This window comes from Salminus brasiliensis, chromosome 12 (assembly GCF_030463535.1).
Source record: "Salminus brasiliensis chromosome 12, fSalBra1.hap2, whole genome shotgun sequence".
Lineage (NCBI taxonomy): Eukaryota > Metazoa > Chordata > Actinopteri > Characiformes > Bryconidae > Salminus > Salminus brasiliensis.
Window position 1 is genome coordinate 10,755,599 of NC_132889.1, and position 19,148 is coordinate 10,774,746.

Below are 19,148 nucleotides of genomic sequence, written 5' to 3' on the forward strand. Positions count from 1 at the left end.
TGTCCTGGCTGTTCGCGTTTAGAGGTGAAAGCGATCTTCCGTTGGAGAGGCAGTAAAAAAAAACAAAAAAAAACAATAATATCAGATATACGGTCCAAACAACTTGTGGCGCGACTAAGTAAAGTATCACAGTGTTATAAATATATTGGTGCACATGTACTCAGCGAAGTGTCTTGGATTTATGTAACATTACGCTGTCTTATCCAGGTAGTTTGGTTTATGGCGGGTTACTTTGAAATAGACGTCTGGCGTAGTGCACTTTGAACTCTAAAGTCAGATCGTCTGTCGTATCTTCGAAAATGCGTTACCAGATACGCTTCTTGTGATGGTAACAGTGGTGCATAACTGTAGATTTTGTCGTTTACGGATAGCTACGTTAACGGACATGCCAGGGATCCAAAAATGTCTTTTTTTGTGGATGAAGCCATTAAAATGTGGAGGAGGAAAGAGGCAAAGCTGACTGAAACGACCAAACAATGCAAATATATTTTACGCTCCATGTAAGTTGTATTGATCTTCAGGTTTAATTTGATTGCATTTTTGATCGTGTGTTGTGCATGTGTTAAGAGTTAACATGTAATGTCGAAATGTCTCGTGTTTTCCAGGAAGACGCTTGTAAAACATAACCGTGAAACCGACAGATCAACCAGTGTGTGCGTAAAAGATGAAGGTAAGAAAGAAGTAAAGCAGTAAGCCCCGGCAAGCGTGCTTGAGTTAGTATTCTCATGAATTTTAGCTACCTTTTTTTGTTAACCACGCAAACTCCTTTTAATTTCCCAGATATTCCTGTGAAAGAACAGCAAGAGATTGCGCTACTAGAACAGGTTCTAAAAAAGGCATTAAAAGTTCGCAGCAGTTCTGCACTGCCCAAAAACCATGGTTCAGATTTGCAAGAAAAAAACCCTTCAAAAAACAGCAGTGCCAGAAACAGTCCAGTACCTGTCGGAACCACTGTTAAAGAAGCTGTTGAAATGAACCCCCCCAAAAAAACATTGTCCACTGAGCTGCAATGGAGACATCTGCAACCTGTTCTTTCTAAAAGAGGATCACTGTCTCAGCCTGCCATCAGAGGGAAACTTCTGGTAACGAAACCTGCTCCAGTACAGAACGTAGATGTTCAAAAGTCATCTAGCCTTTGGACTACTTGTTCCAAAGACTCCAACAAGGAAAAGAGTATAGACTTAAAAGAATTAAGGTCAAGTCAAATATCACCTCTAGAAGAGCAAATGTGAGTATAACCTTTTCAGCTAATGAAAAGCATTAGCCCCTTGTTTAATACAGCTAAATAGTACTTTTGTTGTGTTGCAGGGTGCTTTCTCCTTTGTTACCAGTATGGCAAGTGCAAAGGGCCAAGAAGAACAGGTCAGTAAAAAAAAAAAAAAAAGATTGATAGAGACACACCATTTCTACCCTGTCTACCATACCTAAATGGTGCAAATATGTATATATAAAAGAATAGGTCTTTGGGGGAAAAGGAAGCAGACAAATGTGTTTTTCACTCTGGTTGGATATGCAGGCTTGTTTTGGTATTGTATGCTAATAAGCCTGAGGTATGGAGGACATGCACCCCCACTTCTATTGGGGGGGGGGGGGTCATACATTATTCTCTAATTTACTTCACAGTATGCTGACAAAATATGTAAAACCATTGGCTTACTATGTTGTATTTATTAGTTTCTTAATGTAGTCTTCTACCTGGTTTGAAAGTACGTCCATAGTGTCTGATTTTGTCATTTAATGTTCAGAAGAGGAATGTTATTTTTGTTGTTGCACTTTTGTTGGTAATTCCTCTGTTTTACATAGCTATAGTAGGAAGATAAAATGGTCAATAAAGTTTTTGCAGCCTATAGAGGTTATCAATTATCATTGATTTTATCCTTAATTATTTTCAGACTGTGGAATAAAGTTCTGACCCGACACTCAAAGCCTGGACTTGAGCAAGCTCGCTTTCGGGAGAGACTTATCAGCACTGTATCCTTTCAAAAGTGGATTGAATGCCTATAATCATTTGCACTGTGCTGGAACCTTTTTGCCAATTTCAGATGCAACAGCCCCAGCTGGAAAACACACAGTTTGGGCAGTTGGTAGTATGCCAAAGCAATACTAACTGTTTTTTTCCCCATTTTTTTTCATTATTAGTGGGTGTCTAAAATCGTATTAATGGGGCTATCACCTTTAATTAAAAGAGGGGCTTTGTAATGTTTTTTTCATGTTTTAGTAATAGTAATAATTAGTAATAGTTTATTAATTCACTTTTTTGTTTTCTTAAATAAAATAGTGTTATTATAAATATAGAGTATTATAAGATTATTCAAATGATGGCTTGGCTTCTTGACACTTTCTCAAAGATATGGCCTTCTGGACAGGTAGCAGTCAGAGGAGCAGAGCTGGACAACCTCACACTGCTGGGGCTGGACCTGACTCACTGCTACCGTGCTGAGCTCCTGGGCCAACAGCCATTTTCAGCCTGTGGGATGGGCGAGGATCCAGGTACCAGAGAGACACACACAGAGAGAGAGATAAAATTTTATAGCAGAAGTGTGTAAGAGGAGAGACTGAGAGATGAGTATTGAGACCAAAGAGATTGTCTGAGGTGCAATGAAATGTTTTGGGAGAGACTCAACTGTTGGGTTTTTAACTAGTCAAAGCTTTATTGTAAAGTGGCAAAGAGAATTAAATCTCAACTACAGTTTGCCCAAAGGCATATGGGAGACTCTACAGTGAATTGGGAGAAGGTTCTTTAGTCTGTTGAGACCAAAATGGAGATTTATGGCCATCAAACTAGACACTATGTTTGGTGGCCTCCTTTCCAGATGATGTTCAGTGACATTTTAATACTCCAAGTTCAGACAGGTGTCTTTATACTACAGTCATTTGAGACACATTTACTGCTCTCAATTTCACTACTTGTAAGACTACTAGCATATTTTTTATAGGAATCTGTTTTCACTTTGGCATTAAATAGTTTTATTCTTGTAAAAAAATATTGACCATGACTCCATTTATAAAATCAATAAAAGGAAACCATCCAAGTGGGTGAATACTCTTTATAGGCAATGCGAGTGCTTGTGCTGACTCTTTTGAGTTAATTGCTGTTTTGAAGTACTAAATGCTTGTTAGTATAGTGTACTCACTTTCAACTGTTTGCAATAAACCAGTCAAACAAGACCAATTTAAATAGCTCAACACAACTAATTTAACAAGAAATGTACCCAGATTCAATTCAAAAGGCAATGTGAGGGCTTGTGCTAAGTCTTCAGAGTTAATTGCTGTTTTAAATGTAATCCTGTTTTTCATTCCAGTATGAATGCTTATTATGTGCAGTAGGACTAAGCATGTCCTTATTTTGTTAATGTAAAACAAGTTATGCAGCAGTTAGTCTACAAGTACTGAAAGGAAGAGTTGTGTGCATCCTTAATATCCTGCCTTGTATTTTCATTTAAACAGAAATATCAGTGGAGAGGGAGTATGAATCGCTGCTAATGCTACAGGGACTGGAAAAAATGATGGTCAAAGTCATTAAAGAGGGTGACTGCCTTAAAAAAGGTATTTAGTCCTTATTGTTTGAATCTGGAGCACAGTTGTGCGTGTGTAAAGCGTGGTGGATGAAAGGATGAATGAGAACTAATGATTATTTTTGGACAGTTTCAATCTTTCCGTCTGGTATAGTGCACGGCATAATCTTGTTTAGAGGAAGTGTGTGTTGGACTAAACTGTGAAAGCAATTGTGGATTCACTCTTTTCAGCACTTCTTCAGCTCTCATTGAAATGCTAATGGGCTTTGGCTTGAAATGGGAATAGTAAATACAGTAGTGCACTGAATTACCAAAGAAAATACATTTTAATTTCAGCCTCCTTCTAGGTACTATGTATTATTACATGCTCAGGACCACCAAATATTTAAAAAAGTTTAAGATTATACAGTGGGGGGAAAAGTATTTAGTTAGTTACCAATTGTGCAAGTTCTCCCAGAGAGAACTTGCGAGAGGCCTGAGAGAGGCCTGTAATTGACATCATAGGTAAACCTCAACTATGAGAGAGAAAATGAGAAAAAAAATTCTGAAAATCACATTGTCTGATTTTTAAAGAATTTATTTGCAAATAATGGTTGAAAATAAGTATTTGGTCACCTACAAACAAAAAGCCAGATTTCTGGCTGTCACAGACCTGTAACTTCTTCTTTAAGAGGCTTCTCTGTCCTCCACTCATTACCTGTATTAATGTCACCTGTTTGAACTCGTTAACAGTATAAAAGACACCTGCCCACAACTTCAAACAGTCACACTACAAACTCCACTATGGTGAAGACCAAAGAGCTGTCGAAGGACACCAGAAACAAAATTGTAGACCTGCACCAGGCTGGGAAGACTGAATGTGCAGTAGGCAAGCAGCTTGGTGTGAAGAAATCTACTGTGGGAGCAATAATCAGAAAATGGGAGACCTACAAGACCACTGCTAATCTCCCTCGATCAGGGGCTCCACGCAAGATCTCAGCACGTGGGGTCAAAATAATCACAAGAACGGTGAGCAAAAATCCCAGAACCACACCGGGGGACCTAGTGAATGATCTGCAGAAAGCTGGGACCAACGTTACAAAGGCTACCATCAGTAAAACACTACGTCGCCAGGGACTAGTAAAACACTACGTCTTGCAGTGCCAGACGTGTTCCCCTGCTTAAGCCAGTACATATCGGGGCGCGTCTGAAGTTTGCTAGAGAGCATTTGGATGTTCTGGAAGAGTATTGGGAGAATGTCTTATGGTCAGATGAAACCAAAGTAGAACTGTTTGGTACAAACACAACTCATTGTGTTTGGAGGAGAGTGAATGCTGAGTTGCATCCAAAGAACACCAACTGTGAAGCATGGGGGTGGCAACATCATGCTTTGGGGCTGTTTCTCTGCAGAGGGACTAGGACAACTGGTCCGTGTACATGAAAGAATGAAATGGGGCCATGTATTGTGAGATTTTGAGCGCAAACCTCTGTCATTGCCAACAAAGGATATATAACAAAGTATTGAGATTAACTTTTGTTATTGACCAAATACTTATTTTCCACCATTATTTGCAAATAAATTCTTTAAAAATCTGACAATGATTTTCTGATTTTTTTTCTTTTTCTCTCATTTTGTCTCATAGTTGCGGTCTACCTATGATGTCAATTACAGGCCTCTCTCATCTTTTTAAGTGGGAGAACTTGCACAATTGGTGACTGACTAAATACTTTTTTCCCCACTGTAATTCTGTTCATTGGTTCTTTAAGGAAAATGTTATGTATGTCCCTCAGAGTGGGAGAGGAAAGTTGGGACGCCACCATGCCCACTGCGAAAGAGAAGTGAGCGGGGAGAGTCAGTGCAGTCCTGTCTGCCACTCATAATGTTTTACAGCACTGAAGCAGAGTTTGAGGAGTTGGACCGTCTAAGGCTTCAAGTAGATCAGCTTAAGTTGGAGATCCGCTTGCACCAGGTCAGAGCAACGCCTGATAGACCTCTCATAATCCAGCACCCTGTCCAGTTCACTAGTTGAAAGGGTATACAGTTGCTGCTACCATTGCAAATAATGCTGTTAAATAATTGTTAGTACAGTGTACTCACTTTCAACTGTTTGCAATAAACCAGTCAAAAAGACCAATTTAAATAGCTCAGCACAACTAATTTACCAAGAAATTTATCAAAATTCAATTTAAAATACCACAGATTTATTGTAGAATTATTCAAGCTCAAGAGTATTTAAGACTTTGTTAAAAATACTAAAATTAGATTAGCTGCAAATGATTAGAACAGCCTTAGACAGAATTTTGAAGGAGTATTAAAAAGCTTATCCAAAAAGCTTGGAAGCTGTTGAAAAGGTTCAAAGATTTTACAACTCAAAACAGTCCAATTATAACAATGTTACCTAGCTAGTTACATTTTCCTCTTGATAAGAAAAATAGTTCCCCATGCTAATGAGCAAAAAGGTACTATTGCATATGTTTCACTAGCCTGACATGTGAGCAATAAAAGAAAAGCATTTGCATTAACAGCTGAAGTTTTTGTCACAGCCAGGCATTTTGGCACAGTAATGTAAAGGTTATTTTAATTAATTCCTTAAAATAATCAATAGTCAGTTAGAACTGGCATGTATTACCAATAGTCATGAATAATTGTTTATGTGCATAACATAACGTAGCATTAGTTTTCCATTATTTTCTCATGTGTGTTTTCTGTTTATTTGTTTTTTGTTTTTTTTTACATTTATGGCATTTTTTTCTTTTTCTACAGGCTATATCTGATCTCACACACCATCTGACCCCTAAGCAGTCCATATCTGAGTGGCCCTGTGCTACTTCACTACGTGGCCTGTATTCACTCCTTGGAGAGGGGGGTGCACACTTTCCTACCCTAGTTTTAGACTCTGAGCCACATTAAATTTAAACATAGACTATTGGTCGATATCAGTTTGACTTTGGGTCACACAGTACCCATCCTGACAATTTTAGGACCCTGAGACCTGATTGGAAGTCTTCATCTTAAACAACAATTTAGAAGAGATTTTTTTGTGAGAGAGCCTGTGTGGCTGACAGATGTTAGCTCAAATTGCTTTTTTCCCAAATAGCTGCTGTGTTAAATGCTGAGATCCGAGAGCTTGCAGCTGTTCTGATGAAGCAGGAATAAAGCTGCCAGCTGGTCTTCTGTCATTAATGACTCTTCTTCCCTCTGCTTGCGGCTGTTTTTAATCACTGTAGATGAGCTGGCAGCTTACTGAGCCCAATGCTGAGCATTTATCTCATAAATATTAGCGATGCTTCATGACATTGGTTATATAAGTGTTCACCGGCAGAGAGCGCTGTATTATTACTTTTGTGTTTTGATGAGTCCTTGATCTGCCAGTACCCTTGCACTGTAGGTGTTGCTTTTCCTAAACTATGAATTGCTAATGTTTCTAATCTGTTTGTAGAGAAAACATTAAAACTACAATATATGGGTAATTTGAAATACAATAAATAATACTTCTAGAAGTTACAAATAGCAGATTTGCTGCTGGTCACATGGCTTGTTATAACATCAGAACTGGGCTAAACTTCTGTTTTCAGTTAATCTGCTTTGCACGGGTAGACCATAAATGCTAGTGAACTTTCATGAAATTCCATCCACTAAAGACAATGTGACCATTTAATCTATTGGCTCTGTTTTACTGTGTGGAAACAAGGTAAAGACTAAACATTGTATATTCTGTCAGTCTAGGTCTATTAGGTACCCTGAGTGAACAGAGGTGTTTTTCGCAGTTTCGATGTGCATTGTACACTGCCAGTCCTAAAATGGCATCTGTTATTTTGATGTACATAACAAGAGCTGTATATCGTCAACCAAGTCCATTTAGTGTCTACTCATTACCAGTATGACTCTTCATGTTATTTGCAGTACATGTGCTTGGCATCACTGTGGTAAATATGCAGTGCAAGCAGTTATATCCCAGGTTTGTATGAGTACAGAGCCTTATATAGTGCCAGCAGGATTTATTTACACAAGACCACTGTATGGGAAAGTGAAAATGTTGCTCTATGGATTGTTATAATACACTGTGCCCACAATCAGGTGGCACAATCTGCTCCAGACTGGTGGCACAGGTGGTGCTAGATTCCCACAGCGGGGCCGTGGGTGGGTGCCGCCCTCCATCCTCCACCCACTCTGCTCACATGCACTGACTCACCCACAGACCCAGAGCAGGGAGTAGACCTCCCAATTTGAGCTGAGACCATGAAATGTGCAGGCAAGTCAACTGACAAAGATGAGAAATTTGAAGTGCCATGTTAACAAGTTTTTGCTTATGGCCCAAATAATAAATGAACACACATTACTGATTTGACTTTTCTGATTCTTCCCCTAAGCAGTGAGAACAGACTGTTTTTAAGCCGTTCAAGCTCCTTCATATTTGTGTGCCATTCATTCCATGGTATTGATTTTTGCTGGCAGAAAATCCCAGTTAGCCTGTGCAATGAGAACACCAGCACAGCTCAGTGTTTACATACACTAACATGAACAGGGGAAATATATTCTGAGAACGCTACTAGAATCAACTATTAACATATCTTCATTAAGCGTCTTGGTTTGAAGGAATGTTTACGTAATGCTAATATTCCTGATTATTTAATGATTAATGACATTTCTTTACACTGCTCACTTCGCTAACTGTTTTTGGGTGAAGTGTTTCTTTGGTGTAATCCAGTATAGGATAATAAAGTACACTGCTCAAAAAATAAAGGGAACACTTAAACAACACAATATAACTCCAAGTAAATGAATGAAATGACTCCATGAGGATGGTATGAGGGCCCGACATCCACAGATGGGGGTTGTGCTCACAGCCCAACACCGTGCCGGACGCTTGGCATTTGCCAGAGAACACCAGGATTGGCAAATTCGCCACTGGCGCCCTGTGCTCTTCACAGATGAAAGCAGGTTCACACTGAGCACATGTGACAGACGTGACAGAGTCTGGAGACGCCGTGGAGAGCGATCTGCTGCCTGCAACATCCTTCAGCGTTGTAGGGAGGTCATACAGGCACGTGGAGGCAACACACAATACTGAGCCTCATTTTGACTTGTTTTTAGGACATTGCATCAAAGTTGGATCAGCCTGTAGTGTGTTTTTCCACTTTAATTTTGTGTGTGACTCCAAATCCAGGCCTCCATTGGTTAATAAATTTGATTTCCATTGATGATTTTTGTGTGATTTTGTTGTTCGCACATTCAACTTTGTACAGAACAAAGTATTCAATTAAAATATTTCATTCATTCAGACCTAGGATGTGTTATTTGAGTGTTCCCTTTATTTTTTTGAGCAGTGTATAATCTTCCCTGCACAATTATTGTTCCATCTTCTTTGTTTTCATTTTACCCATCCAATCTGACTTGTTCTATCTCCCACCTACACCTCCTCATTCCTCTGTCCACTATGGCTTTGCTGGTGGAATTTAAGATTCCAGCATTAAGTCATTGTGGTCATCAATTACACTGCGTTTGTACGCATCATTTGATTCCCCTTCTCAGTCAGCAGTGCGGTCAGCCTTCACAGCCTCCCAGTCCCACAGCCTAGTCTCCCCAGTTAGTCTTCATAGAAAATGTGGAATTGAGCATGAAACAATTGTTGATGTCAGACAGGCTGGTTAGAGTATTTCTATTACTGCTGATGTCCTTTGATTTTCCTCATATGTCTCTAGAGTTAACTTCAAAATGGTGCAGTAAGAAAAAAACATCCAGTGTGTAGCAGGTCTGACAGAAAGGGCTCTCAGGATGCACAATTTGTGGATCCTTGAGGTTGATGGGCTACAGCAGCAGAAGACCACATCACGTTCCACTTCTGTCAGGCAAGAACAGAAAGCTGGGGCTGCAGTGAGGCATAGTAGTCTAGTTTCTGCTTAGGTACACAGATGGTACAATCAAAATTGGGCATCAATAAAATTAGTTCATGGACCCAACCTGCTTTATTTCAAGAGTCCTGGCTGGTGAAGGTGTATGGTATATTGATATGTTTTCTTGGCACAATGCCTGTAAGTACCAATCAAAAAGCTGCAGCCTATTTGAGTATTGGTGCTGACCATGTGTAGCCACGTATGACCACAACCACCTCCCACACAAACTACTAATGTTTACTTCATGTCAGGGAGCAACACAAGCCTCCAAATGGTTTCATAACATAATGAGTTTTCTTATATGGCTTTTACTGTAACGGATCTGAATGTGGTAGTGATGAATGATAAATGAATGTAAGAAGGAAGGCAGTGAGTTAAAATTGCATGACACGCAAATGTTTACTAGAATTACCTCTTTTTCAAAGCTGATGCTTGCTCCTGTGTGATTTGTGAATTGATTATCTGTTTTGCAAAGAAAAATCCTTTGAGATTCGAGGATAGGAAGTCGACGGAACTACACATGGATGTCCATACGGAGCCGCTTTTACAGGCACTTGGCAGTCTGCCTTTGTGTGCCGCAGCGTGGGTGGGTGAGGGTGTGTGGGTGCATGTGTGTGAGCTATGAAGGGATTAAGCAGACACAGAGAGGATGGAAAGCTCAGCTGTGCACTGCAGTGTTGTAGTAATAGACATAGCAAAGCATGGAATCCCCAGTGTTCAGTCCTAGGCAAAGGACTATAATGTTCTTGTGTTTTATGTAATCTTCCATTTGCAGTAAAAGGACAGCCACAAGGACCTCCAGTGCCCTAAGGCAAGCTTGAGGAGATCTGGCTTTGAAATGGTTAACTCCCATCCAAGCTCCCATCCTTCTGCTCTGACTTTTGACGTCACACTATTGCTGTAACCAATCATCTCATCAGTCCTGCCCCCTCACTTCTCTTATACTCCACCTCCTGCCATTGGCATGTTATATATCCACACAGCCCAGTTGGAAGAGTGCTTAATGTGTTGCTGCTGCTGATTCACAGTGCAGAGCTCCGTAACACTGGACATTAAACAGGGACTGTGAGTGGATTTCTGCATTTTCCGATCACATTCATCTTGCACTTCTTGCTTTTCCCACTGGTACTGCTAGTCTGTTTAGACCTAGGTTTTGTCTCTACTCTACAAGCCAGCGCTGGCTACTGAGAGCAGCATAGACATTTCCTGTCTGGCTGTTGCCGGACAGCCCTGCAACGTTTAGGATGGGCTGTACTACGGGGCACCTGGCTTGCCAGCCCCAGCCCCCCGGAGTGCCAAGCCAGGAGGGCCAATCTCAGGAGGGGGCAGCCAAAGTCCCAGAGGTTTTGTCTTCTCTAGAAAGACTTTCACAGGCCACGGGGGGCATGGAGAAATCCTGGTACCGCTGCATCTTTCCTTTCGGTATCATCTCGTTGGTGATCGGGGTGGCTGGCACCGGTGTAACCTACACGTATAATGACCTCCCTCAGACCAAGGTGGTGTCAGTGGTTCTTCTGATTGCTGGGGTAGTTCTGGTACTGCTAGCCACCGCCTGCTGGACAGCCCACAAGAAGAAGCGCAGGAAAAAGAAGCAAGGAACTCCCTTTAGTGGTGAGCAGTGTCCCCTGTGAGGTAAAACACTCTGGATTGGGATTACAGGGATGGATTTTGGCCGTGACAGAGCCACCTGATCTTCTTTTAAAGTTTCCAGATGAGTTTGGACAACTTGTTCACTCAGGTAGCAGCACTGTGAATGCTTGATAAAGACAGATGAACACTGTGTTCAGGATGCCGCCCCAGGGAGCAGTGGAGCCCTTCTGGATAGGCATGAAGGTTCACTAGAGTCACCCACGCATTTTACTGCTACTCGGCAGGTGTCTAGTGTCAAAACAACTCTGGAGACAACACACACAGTTGCGCGCACACACATACAAGACACTTATCACTTGTGGTCCGTAATACCAAGCCTCTGCTGGAGTCACTGCTGCCATCAACACTGCTGTCAGTCCCTGGCATTCTGGCCATCAGGGCAATGGGACTGCCTCCCCCAGCAGCAGTGAAGAAGTGGGCCAGAGAGGGCAACTGAACACCATGGAGAAAGAGGAGTGCACCCCCGTCACCATTGCACGTCATTCTCCCGGCCTGTGACACCGTAGCAATGTGTGAGCTTTTTTACCCAACAGAAGAGTGGAACCTGAGCCGAGGGTCTGCTAGTCATTACTGGCAGCTGTGGATCAGAAGAGGGAGGGCATGGGCTGGCGAGGTCACAAATGTGTGTGTGTATGTATTTGAGGAGTAGATAAGTGTAAGACCAGGGAGATAGAGGAGAGCAAGCATGGTATTTGTTCTCCCTCCTCTTTCTCTGTCAGAGTTTGTGGATGTCAGACAGAGCATAGTGATTAATGGGTCTGGCAGATTTTAAGCAGACTTGTGCATTTTCTACTAAAATACCTGCGGATTTTGCAGAACAGAAGACCGCTGATGTATGAGGATAATGACCAAGGTGGAATATTAAAAACTTGAGGGCCAAAGCCCTTTTGTTCTGGGTTTGCATGTGAAAAGTGAGATGTGTTTCCAGAGAAAACACTTCATTTCCTCCCTCACACAGAAATGGGATTACTGGAGAACAAAAAAAAACTCACATGGGGACACCAGAAGTCAGGACATTCTTCAGTTTAATCCATCCAGTGCCTTGAGCAAGTGGGACTCAAGCGTGTACTATTTCGCCACTCTTTCTCTGCCTTCTCTCTCTGCAGACCCGTCGGCCATTACTTTGTCATTATAGACCTGCAGGGGAGTTCCATACAACCCCTCCTCCTGTCTTACACTCCACCAGCTCATAAACCCCTCAGCACTGCCATTGCCCCCAGCCTGGCCTCTACAGCCTATTTACTATAGTCTATGCCTTTAGGTCAAAGAATCAGTCCATGAACTCTTGTGAATGCTGTTCATATGTCTTGGACATTGGATAGGTAATTGGCAAGTACATTACTTTACAGATGAACATACGTGGCTAAGGGAACTTAATTTATTTACTTATATGGATGTTAAGTCATTTTAATTAACTTGCCCTTCTGCCATTACCAGTACTGAGAAGTATCTTGTACCAGGAGATTTTGAGAAACATGGAGAAACATTGCTCAAGATTAAGTTAATTATGTAGGACAAAGGATTTGGTGCTTAAAACCTTTTTACCTGTGCAGCAAAAGAAATAAAGTGAGAAATTAAGTGGACAAAGAGGACGCTAAGAATAGCATTGCTAAAGAAAGCAAGGACCTTGAGAAGACAGTTAAATGCATATTTCTTCAGCAGTTTGTGGGTCATTTTTATATCAAGAGTGGTTCATGTAGACAAGTGCTTGAGCTGAATCAGTGGAGTGTGCCATTTGTCTAAGCCTCTATACAGTGGGGTTTGTAGAATGCCAGAGGATTGTCACTGCAGTCACATATCACTAGTATGATCAAAGGTAGTGCCTTTCTAGGATAATCTATGTAAAATGTATTTAATAATGCCTTTACATTTTGTTACACAACACTGAATGTCCTTTCCCTTTGTAAGTGTATTTACAGAGCATCTGTAACTTTTCTCAACTAGTCTGTTTCCGAGAATGGAAAATGTTCCTCAGAACAATGGAAAATACTATGCTTTCTGATTGTGTTGTAAGCTGCACTAAACACTGTTGATCCATTCTGCATTTCAGAGTGTGGGTTTATGACACATCACTGCTTGCCTGATGTAGCTGAAATGCAGCTGTTTTAAATTGGGTGGAAAGTGAACACTGCTTTCTGTGAAGGGACCAGATGTTGTAGAGAGTCATGGGTTAGTCAAACAAACACATTAAAGGAAATTATTTCATCCAAGGATTGTTTACACAAAACAGATGGAATTTGATATTAGAGAATGATCAAAGATTGAAGCTTGATAGCTTTATAATTGTTTGTGAAAGTAGATGATGCAACACAGCATACATGACATGGGTGATGTATTTCAGTAAATGAAGCTAATTTTTATTCCTCCATTGTTTCCTAAGTGTTGTATTAACAGCAGTAGTAGGATGTGGTGAAATTATATTATTCCACATGTTATCCAGGTATTCATCACTTCACCTGCATTCCCAGGAGCCAGATAAAGTGATAAAAAAGGGAAGGGACAAGAGAACTAGAGAGAGCAATGCAATTTCATTATGAAAAAACAACGTGGAAGAATCTACCCTGCTACATACATTTGGACTTCAGATTTCAGATTTATTAGCAATCAGGGACCTATATGTATTTCCCTTAGTCTCTCTATAACTCTCTCTCTCTCTCTTGCACTGTACACACATATACTTGTACGGTAGTACATGTAGTCCAAGATACTGAGTTGTCTAACTATTGTGCAAGAATATATACATATATACATACGCTAGTCTAAAATAAAAAAAGGGAACTCTACCTCTCTTTCTCTGGGGTATACCTATCCTGATAGGTCATTACAGTGCCTGTATGCTGCAAACTATGCTGACTAGCATGAGGCAGCTATATGGCCATCTGTGTTCTATATTATATATGTAATTACTGGTTAGCTATATTTATATATATTTATATGCATATTTTAACATTGTATTAAAGAATATGTCATATAAGATGGTCTGATGGGTATTTTATTGGCAATGTAATAAATACATTGAATACATTGAATAATTATTTATTAAGAATAACATAGAATCTATTATTTTGTTAATAAATTATTCAATTTATTGTTTCATCCAGAGCAGAAAACAAACTGTGTTAGTACTCAAACACAGTTCTGCTGGTTTTAAAAGATCCACAAACGTATTGGGACATGGACAAATGTATTGGGACACCTGCTCATTCATTGTTTCTCCACAAATCAGGGGTATTCAAAAAGAGATTATCCTGCCTTTGTCAGTAACTGTCTCTACAGTCCAGGGAAGGCTGTCTGCTACATTTTGGAGCATTGCTGTAAGGATTTGATTGCATTCAGGATGTTTAATGATCATCACCCCAACTCCCCAACTCATTTTAAAAGTACTGGATGGATCATCATTCTAGAGAACACAGCTCCACTGCTCCATAGCTTGATGCTGGGGGCTTTATAACCATCTAGCCCATGTCTGGCATAGGTTCATGTTTATCTGCTCCAAAGATTTCTATTTTGTTTGGCAATGCTTCTCTACAGAGTCTAGACAGGTTATGTGTGTGCAATTGCATATCTGCAATGGGTGCAACTTAAAGTAGCTAACATTTGGACATATAGTGTATTGGATCTCTCCCTGGGTGCTGAGCTAAACATACCTCTTAAGAGAGATCTTTTTAAGGAAAGGGAGGATCCTGTATGTTTCTATGTTGAAACAAATATTTTGAAATACATTTTAAATGTCATCAGATCAATCGCTACCATGAAGTAAAACATTTTCCATGAAGAAAGAAAAACACCTCCTTAGAATTTCTTATGAACATAGCAAGCGAAAGGTTATGCAACACCTAACAAGATCAACATATCGGTCACTGTGAATATCTAAGTAAGTAAAAATGACCTGATTTCCAAAATGCATACATTTAATGAAGGGCAGAAGAAAAGGTTTGGGCACCTTTCCCCTTTTTATTCTACAAAATGTTGAAAATAATCTGTAATCTTTAACTTTGTGCTGTTTGGAAATGATTGTCTATTCACAATATTCAACTATTCACAATAAATGTTTACCAGGATGACCAAACCTTTGCATGCCACTATATTCAGATATGAAATATGTGACAAATTCAATACCCAAACCTCTATAAGCAGAGTCCAACAGCAACTGTCTTTTTATTAAGGTTATGATTTTGACGCGAAAAAATATGAATCATTCTGGTAAAGAAGTAATAATTTGGATGAATTATTGACAGTTATGCAAAAGGTAAGTAGGCATTTTGACATAAATATGTTGCATACTATACCAATATTAGAAGATCAGAATTATATATATATGCCAGTCTAAATACCAAAAGTTGTGTTCTGCTGGTTCGATAATGGCATGTTGTGCTTGGACCCTGTGATTGCCACTTGCAAGTAGGAAATTGTTTTTATGACTGATTCTTAGCAAAAAAACTGTTTTTACATTTTATTTAATTGTCTATTCCTCAGAGCATTAGGCGTGTTTGTTTTCTGCATTCCAAACTGCACACTTCAACACGTTAATAACTACACCAACAATTTTACTTTTTTTGTTGGTGTACTATTTATCTGCGTTTTAGTGTGAGATGGTGCGGTTTGGCAAACAGGTTGTATTTGTTGAAGCACATGAGGGAAATGTCTCAAATGGCATTAAACTTATACATAAATGGGCAAACAAAATTGGGGGTGCTGGGTTAGGGAAGAATTCACATGTTCATTGTTAAAAACTTGCAATTTAGCCAAAAGGCTGTGACATTGCATGTATAATAACAATTAATGGCTACAATTACTACATAATATATCAATTGTTAACATATTAACATGTTAAATTCAAATAGTATACTGAAACAGTGTATATTTGGGTACTATTAGGTACTATTGGTTATTGTTGTTACAAACTTTGCCACCTCCTCTCGCTACTGCTCCTATAATGCAGGGTTTCTAAACTAGGGGTTTGTGGTGGCATTTCAAAGGGTCTATGGGACTTTTATTTTCACAATAGCTGTCATAAAAAAACTATGATTAAAACAGGCTAGGTGTTAAATTGTAATGTAACATTTTAAATACATTTTACTCTGACTTAGAAATAGTTACTAATGGATGTGACTAATTATTTGTGACTAAATAATTATATCACCAGATGAGGATAGTCTGTACATTAATCAAAAGCTCCAAAGTGGAAAAAGATCTGTAGGTGTATCGATGACCAAAAAGAGTGACAGGACCAAACCACTTTCTGAACATATAAAACTTACTTTCTTTAAAAGGTATATGGAAACAATGGACTGTCTGAGTTAAAGGTAATATTGCACAGTTTAAAACAGTTGTGGCATATATGACATTTATTAAACATATCATATCATTAAATAGTCTAAATTAAAGGAGTTCAGCTGACAAATATATTCTTAATTGGAACGGTGCCTCCATGAGACTGCCAAAGTATCAAGGAGACAGAATTTTCCCAAAACTAACAAAAAAAAAAAGTGATATGACAAATGAAGCCCAGTGGCTGGGTAGCGTGTGATCGTTTATACAGGAAGCATGCTGATTCAGGGAAAAAGGAAAAGGGCGAGTGCAGGGAAGAGGAGGAGGTGACAGCTTTTTGATGGTCAGCATGGATTACAGGAATTCTGGCCCACCGACCTTTTCCTCTTTTTTCCACCCAGTCTTGGCTCTGCCAGCATAACATCACTTTCCTGCCTTAATTCTCTCACATTTAGTGGGGCAGCAAGCTTTGCCTTCACAATAACAGGCAGTATTGGGCTTTCAAATGATTTCTTTCAACTTTTTTTCTGGGGCAGACTCAGTTACAACATACATGCTTCAGTAAGAGTATCTTTTTATATTTGGGAGGGGGGGGGTTGAAATCAACAATGGTCTTTATTTTATGACATATACATATGTGTGCATGTATACAGTTGCAATCAAAATTATTCACCCCCCCCATTGCAAATTAGGTTTATTAGCTACATTTTCAAACTTTTCAGCTGTTTGCAATAAACCAATCAAACACTATCAAACACTAAATGCCACTTTTTAAATCTCTAGTTCACTGATATTTTTGGGTTTGTGTGCTGCAACCACCTTTTTCAAAGTTCCACCAAGATTTTATAGCTGTATACCGCTGAACCAAACATACATGACAGTTAGACTTTTTATTTCGTCACTCATTTCATTACATTTTGGGATTCTGTACAGTGGAGCGCTGAAACAAAACTGGAACTTTTCAGGTTTATGGATCAGCAGTAAGTCTGGAGGAGGAAGAATAAAGCATATGAGGAAAAGAAGAGTGAAGCGTGGTGGCGGCTCAGTATTGCTGATTTGCTTCCTCTGTCACTCCTTACTGAGCATTAGTAACAATTGCTGACTTTTGCAATCAAACTACAGAGTGTGTGTGTCTTTGTGTGTGTAGCTCATGTGTAATTCTATTCTATATTTAAAATTTCAACTGTTTTAAAGTTTCAATATGTTTTATAGTATGGGGTATGAAAAAAAACTTGGGAGGAAACAAGGTGGACCCATTCTCCTCTGGTCAGAACTATTTATAAATTATTGATAAAAGTTACCAAACCATCTATACCATCTACACTGCTCTGGTGTGCAACATATTCATAATCATAATATAATAATCATAGTGTAGTATAACTTAATATAGTCAGGGCAGTGATGGTAAGAGTAATGAGAGTAATGGTAGTTACTATTTTATTTGACTAGATGTTGTAATGTTTTTCACAAAGGAAGGAAATCTGTCATCATCCTCTTTTATTGTATTCCATGTTCTCCCAGGGCTTTTGGTGTTGCTGAGCTCGCCAGTGCATTTCTTCTTTTTAGGAATGTAGCCAATCCTAAAATTTCTGCTATCTCTCTGAGAAATGGCCTCTTTCATTTGCCCACATATTGAGAGTTGCACTTGGTCAACTCCTTTTTGTCTCCTTACTTTGACATGAAATACAGATAGAGCATGTTACACTAGACAAGAAACAGTTTATCTGTCAGTTATCCAATTATGAAAATGAAAACGGTGGGGCTATGCAAATAATGGCTTGAATTCCTAAATGGTTGCTGAACTAAACATCTGAAGTTCATTGTTGAGGTGTACAGAGGCAAAATTTAACAACTCACTTAAAAAAAGACTGACATGTTTTACTGTATGACTCCCGCTAAAATAAATAAATGTGAATGCAACTGCCCCAGAGAAGGTTGGAGAATGGCAAAGAAACTGATGTAATTTTGGCCTCCCCTTTACTGCAATGCTGCTTGAAGTTGCCATGGAAACTCTTAAGCAATCCCTTCAATCCTAATTTGGTATATTTCATCCACACACAAGCACAAGCACTCATTTGGCCTGGACACGTCAGTACCTTCAAATGATTGGGATCATACTTGCTTATTGTGCTCCCTCTAATTACATGCTAGCATTTGTCCTGGTCTTGTCTTGTCACCTGGCTAAAAGGCAGCACTGCCAGTGATGGTTCAGTGCTGTTCTCCTAGGCTTTAATTCACAGCCCCAGTCTCACAATCACAGCATGAAAAGAAATCAATTTTTAAAATAAATGTTGGGCTTTTCAGACATATTTGGTGTCAATACAGTTATCACAAGAGGTATTTAAATTTCATCTGATGTCACACATGAATCAAGCATTTAATAGTATTATTACTGTAGGCACAGGCATAGAACTGAATTTTGGACCCCTGGTCCAAAGCAGTTTGCCCAGGGCCACTCTACCTCCTCTCAATAAAGCAAAGGAAAGGATTCAGGCTCAACTGGTATATGATTAAAGAAACACTATTTGTGATGTAAATGATTACTTGCTGTATTTAATCACATTCCTGTACATTAATCCACTTCTAACACATGCCTACAATAGCTAATTGCTAGTTACCATATTGAGTGTTTGGCAATTTAGGCTCAGTTGGTTTATAATATAAGTAGAAACCACAGGTAAGCTATTATATATTGCTATAATAACAGAGTATGAAAATTAGAAAATTAGATTTAGATTGGGGGGACCCCAATCCAGGGAGGAAGGGTTAGGTTCACTTGTAGTCTGGTTGTTGGCCATGGGTGTTCAGATTTGGTCCTGGAGATCTAGTCAAGTCAAG

General features: G+C 39.5%; 2 protein-coding genes across 2 annotated transcripts; both read left to right on the forward strand.

Annotated features, from left to right (window-relative positions):
- The first annotated feature begins 12 nt into the window (after positions 1-12).
- Positions 13-8,778, forward strand: tedc2 (tubulin epsilon and delta complex 2). Its single transcript, XM_072694267.1, has 9 exons — positions 13-500; positions 606-670; positions 781-1,228; positions 1,309-1,362; positions 1,893-1,971; positions 2,349-2,490; positions 3,448-3,546; positions 5,286-5,464; positions 6,259-8,778. Exons 1-9 carry the CDS (start codon positions 403-405, stop codon positions 6,403-6,405), a joined length of 1,311 nt encoding a protein of 436 aa, XP_072550368.1. The 5' UTR covers positions 13-402; the 3' UTR covers positions 6,406-8,778.
- Positions 8,779-10,079: 1,301 nt separating this feature from the next.
- On the forward strand, positions 10,080-14,013 carry LOC140573919 (transmembrane protein 100). The gene has a single exon (XM_072693545.1). It carries the CDS (start codon positions 10,634-10,636, stop codon positions 11,018-11,020), a length of 387 nt encoding a protein of 128 aa, XP_072549646.1. The 5' UTR covers positions 10,080-10,633; the 3' UTR covers positions 11,021-14,013.
- Positions 14,014-19,148: the final 5,135 nt, after the last annotated feature.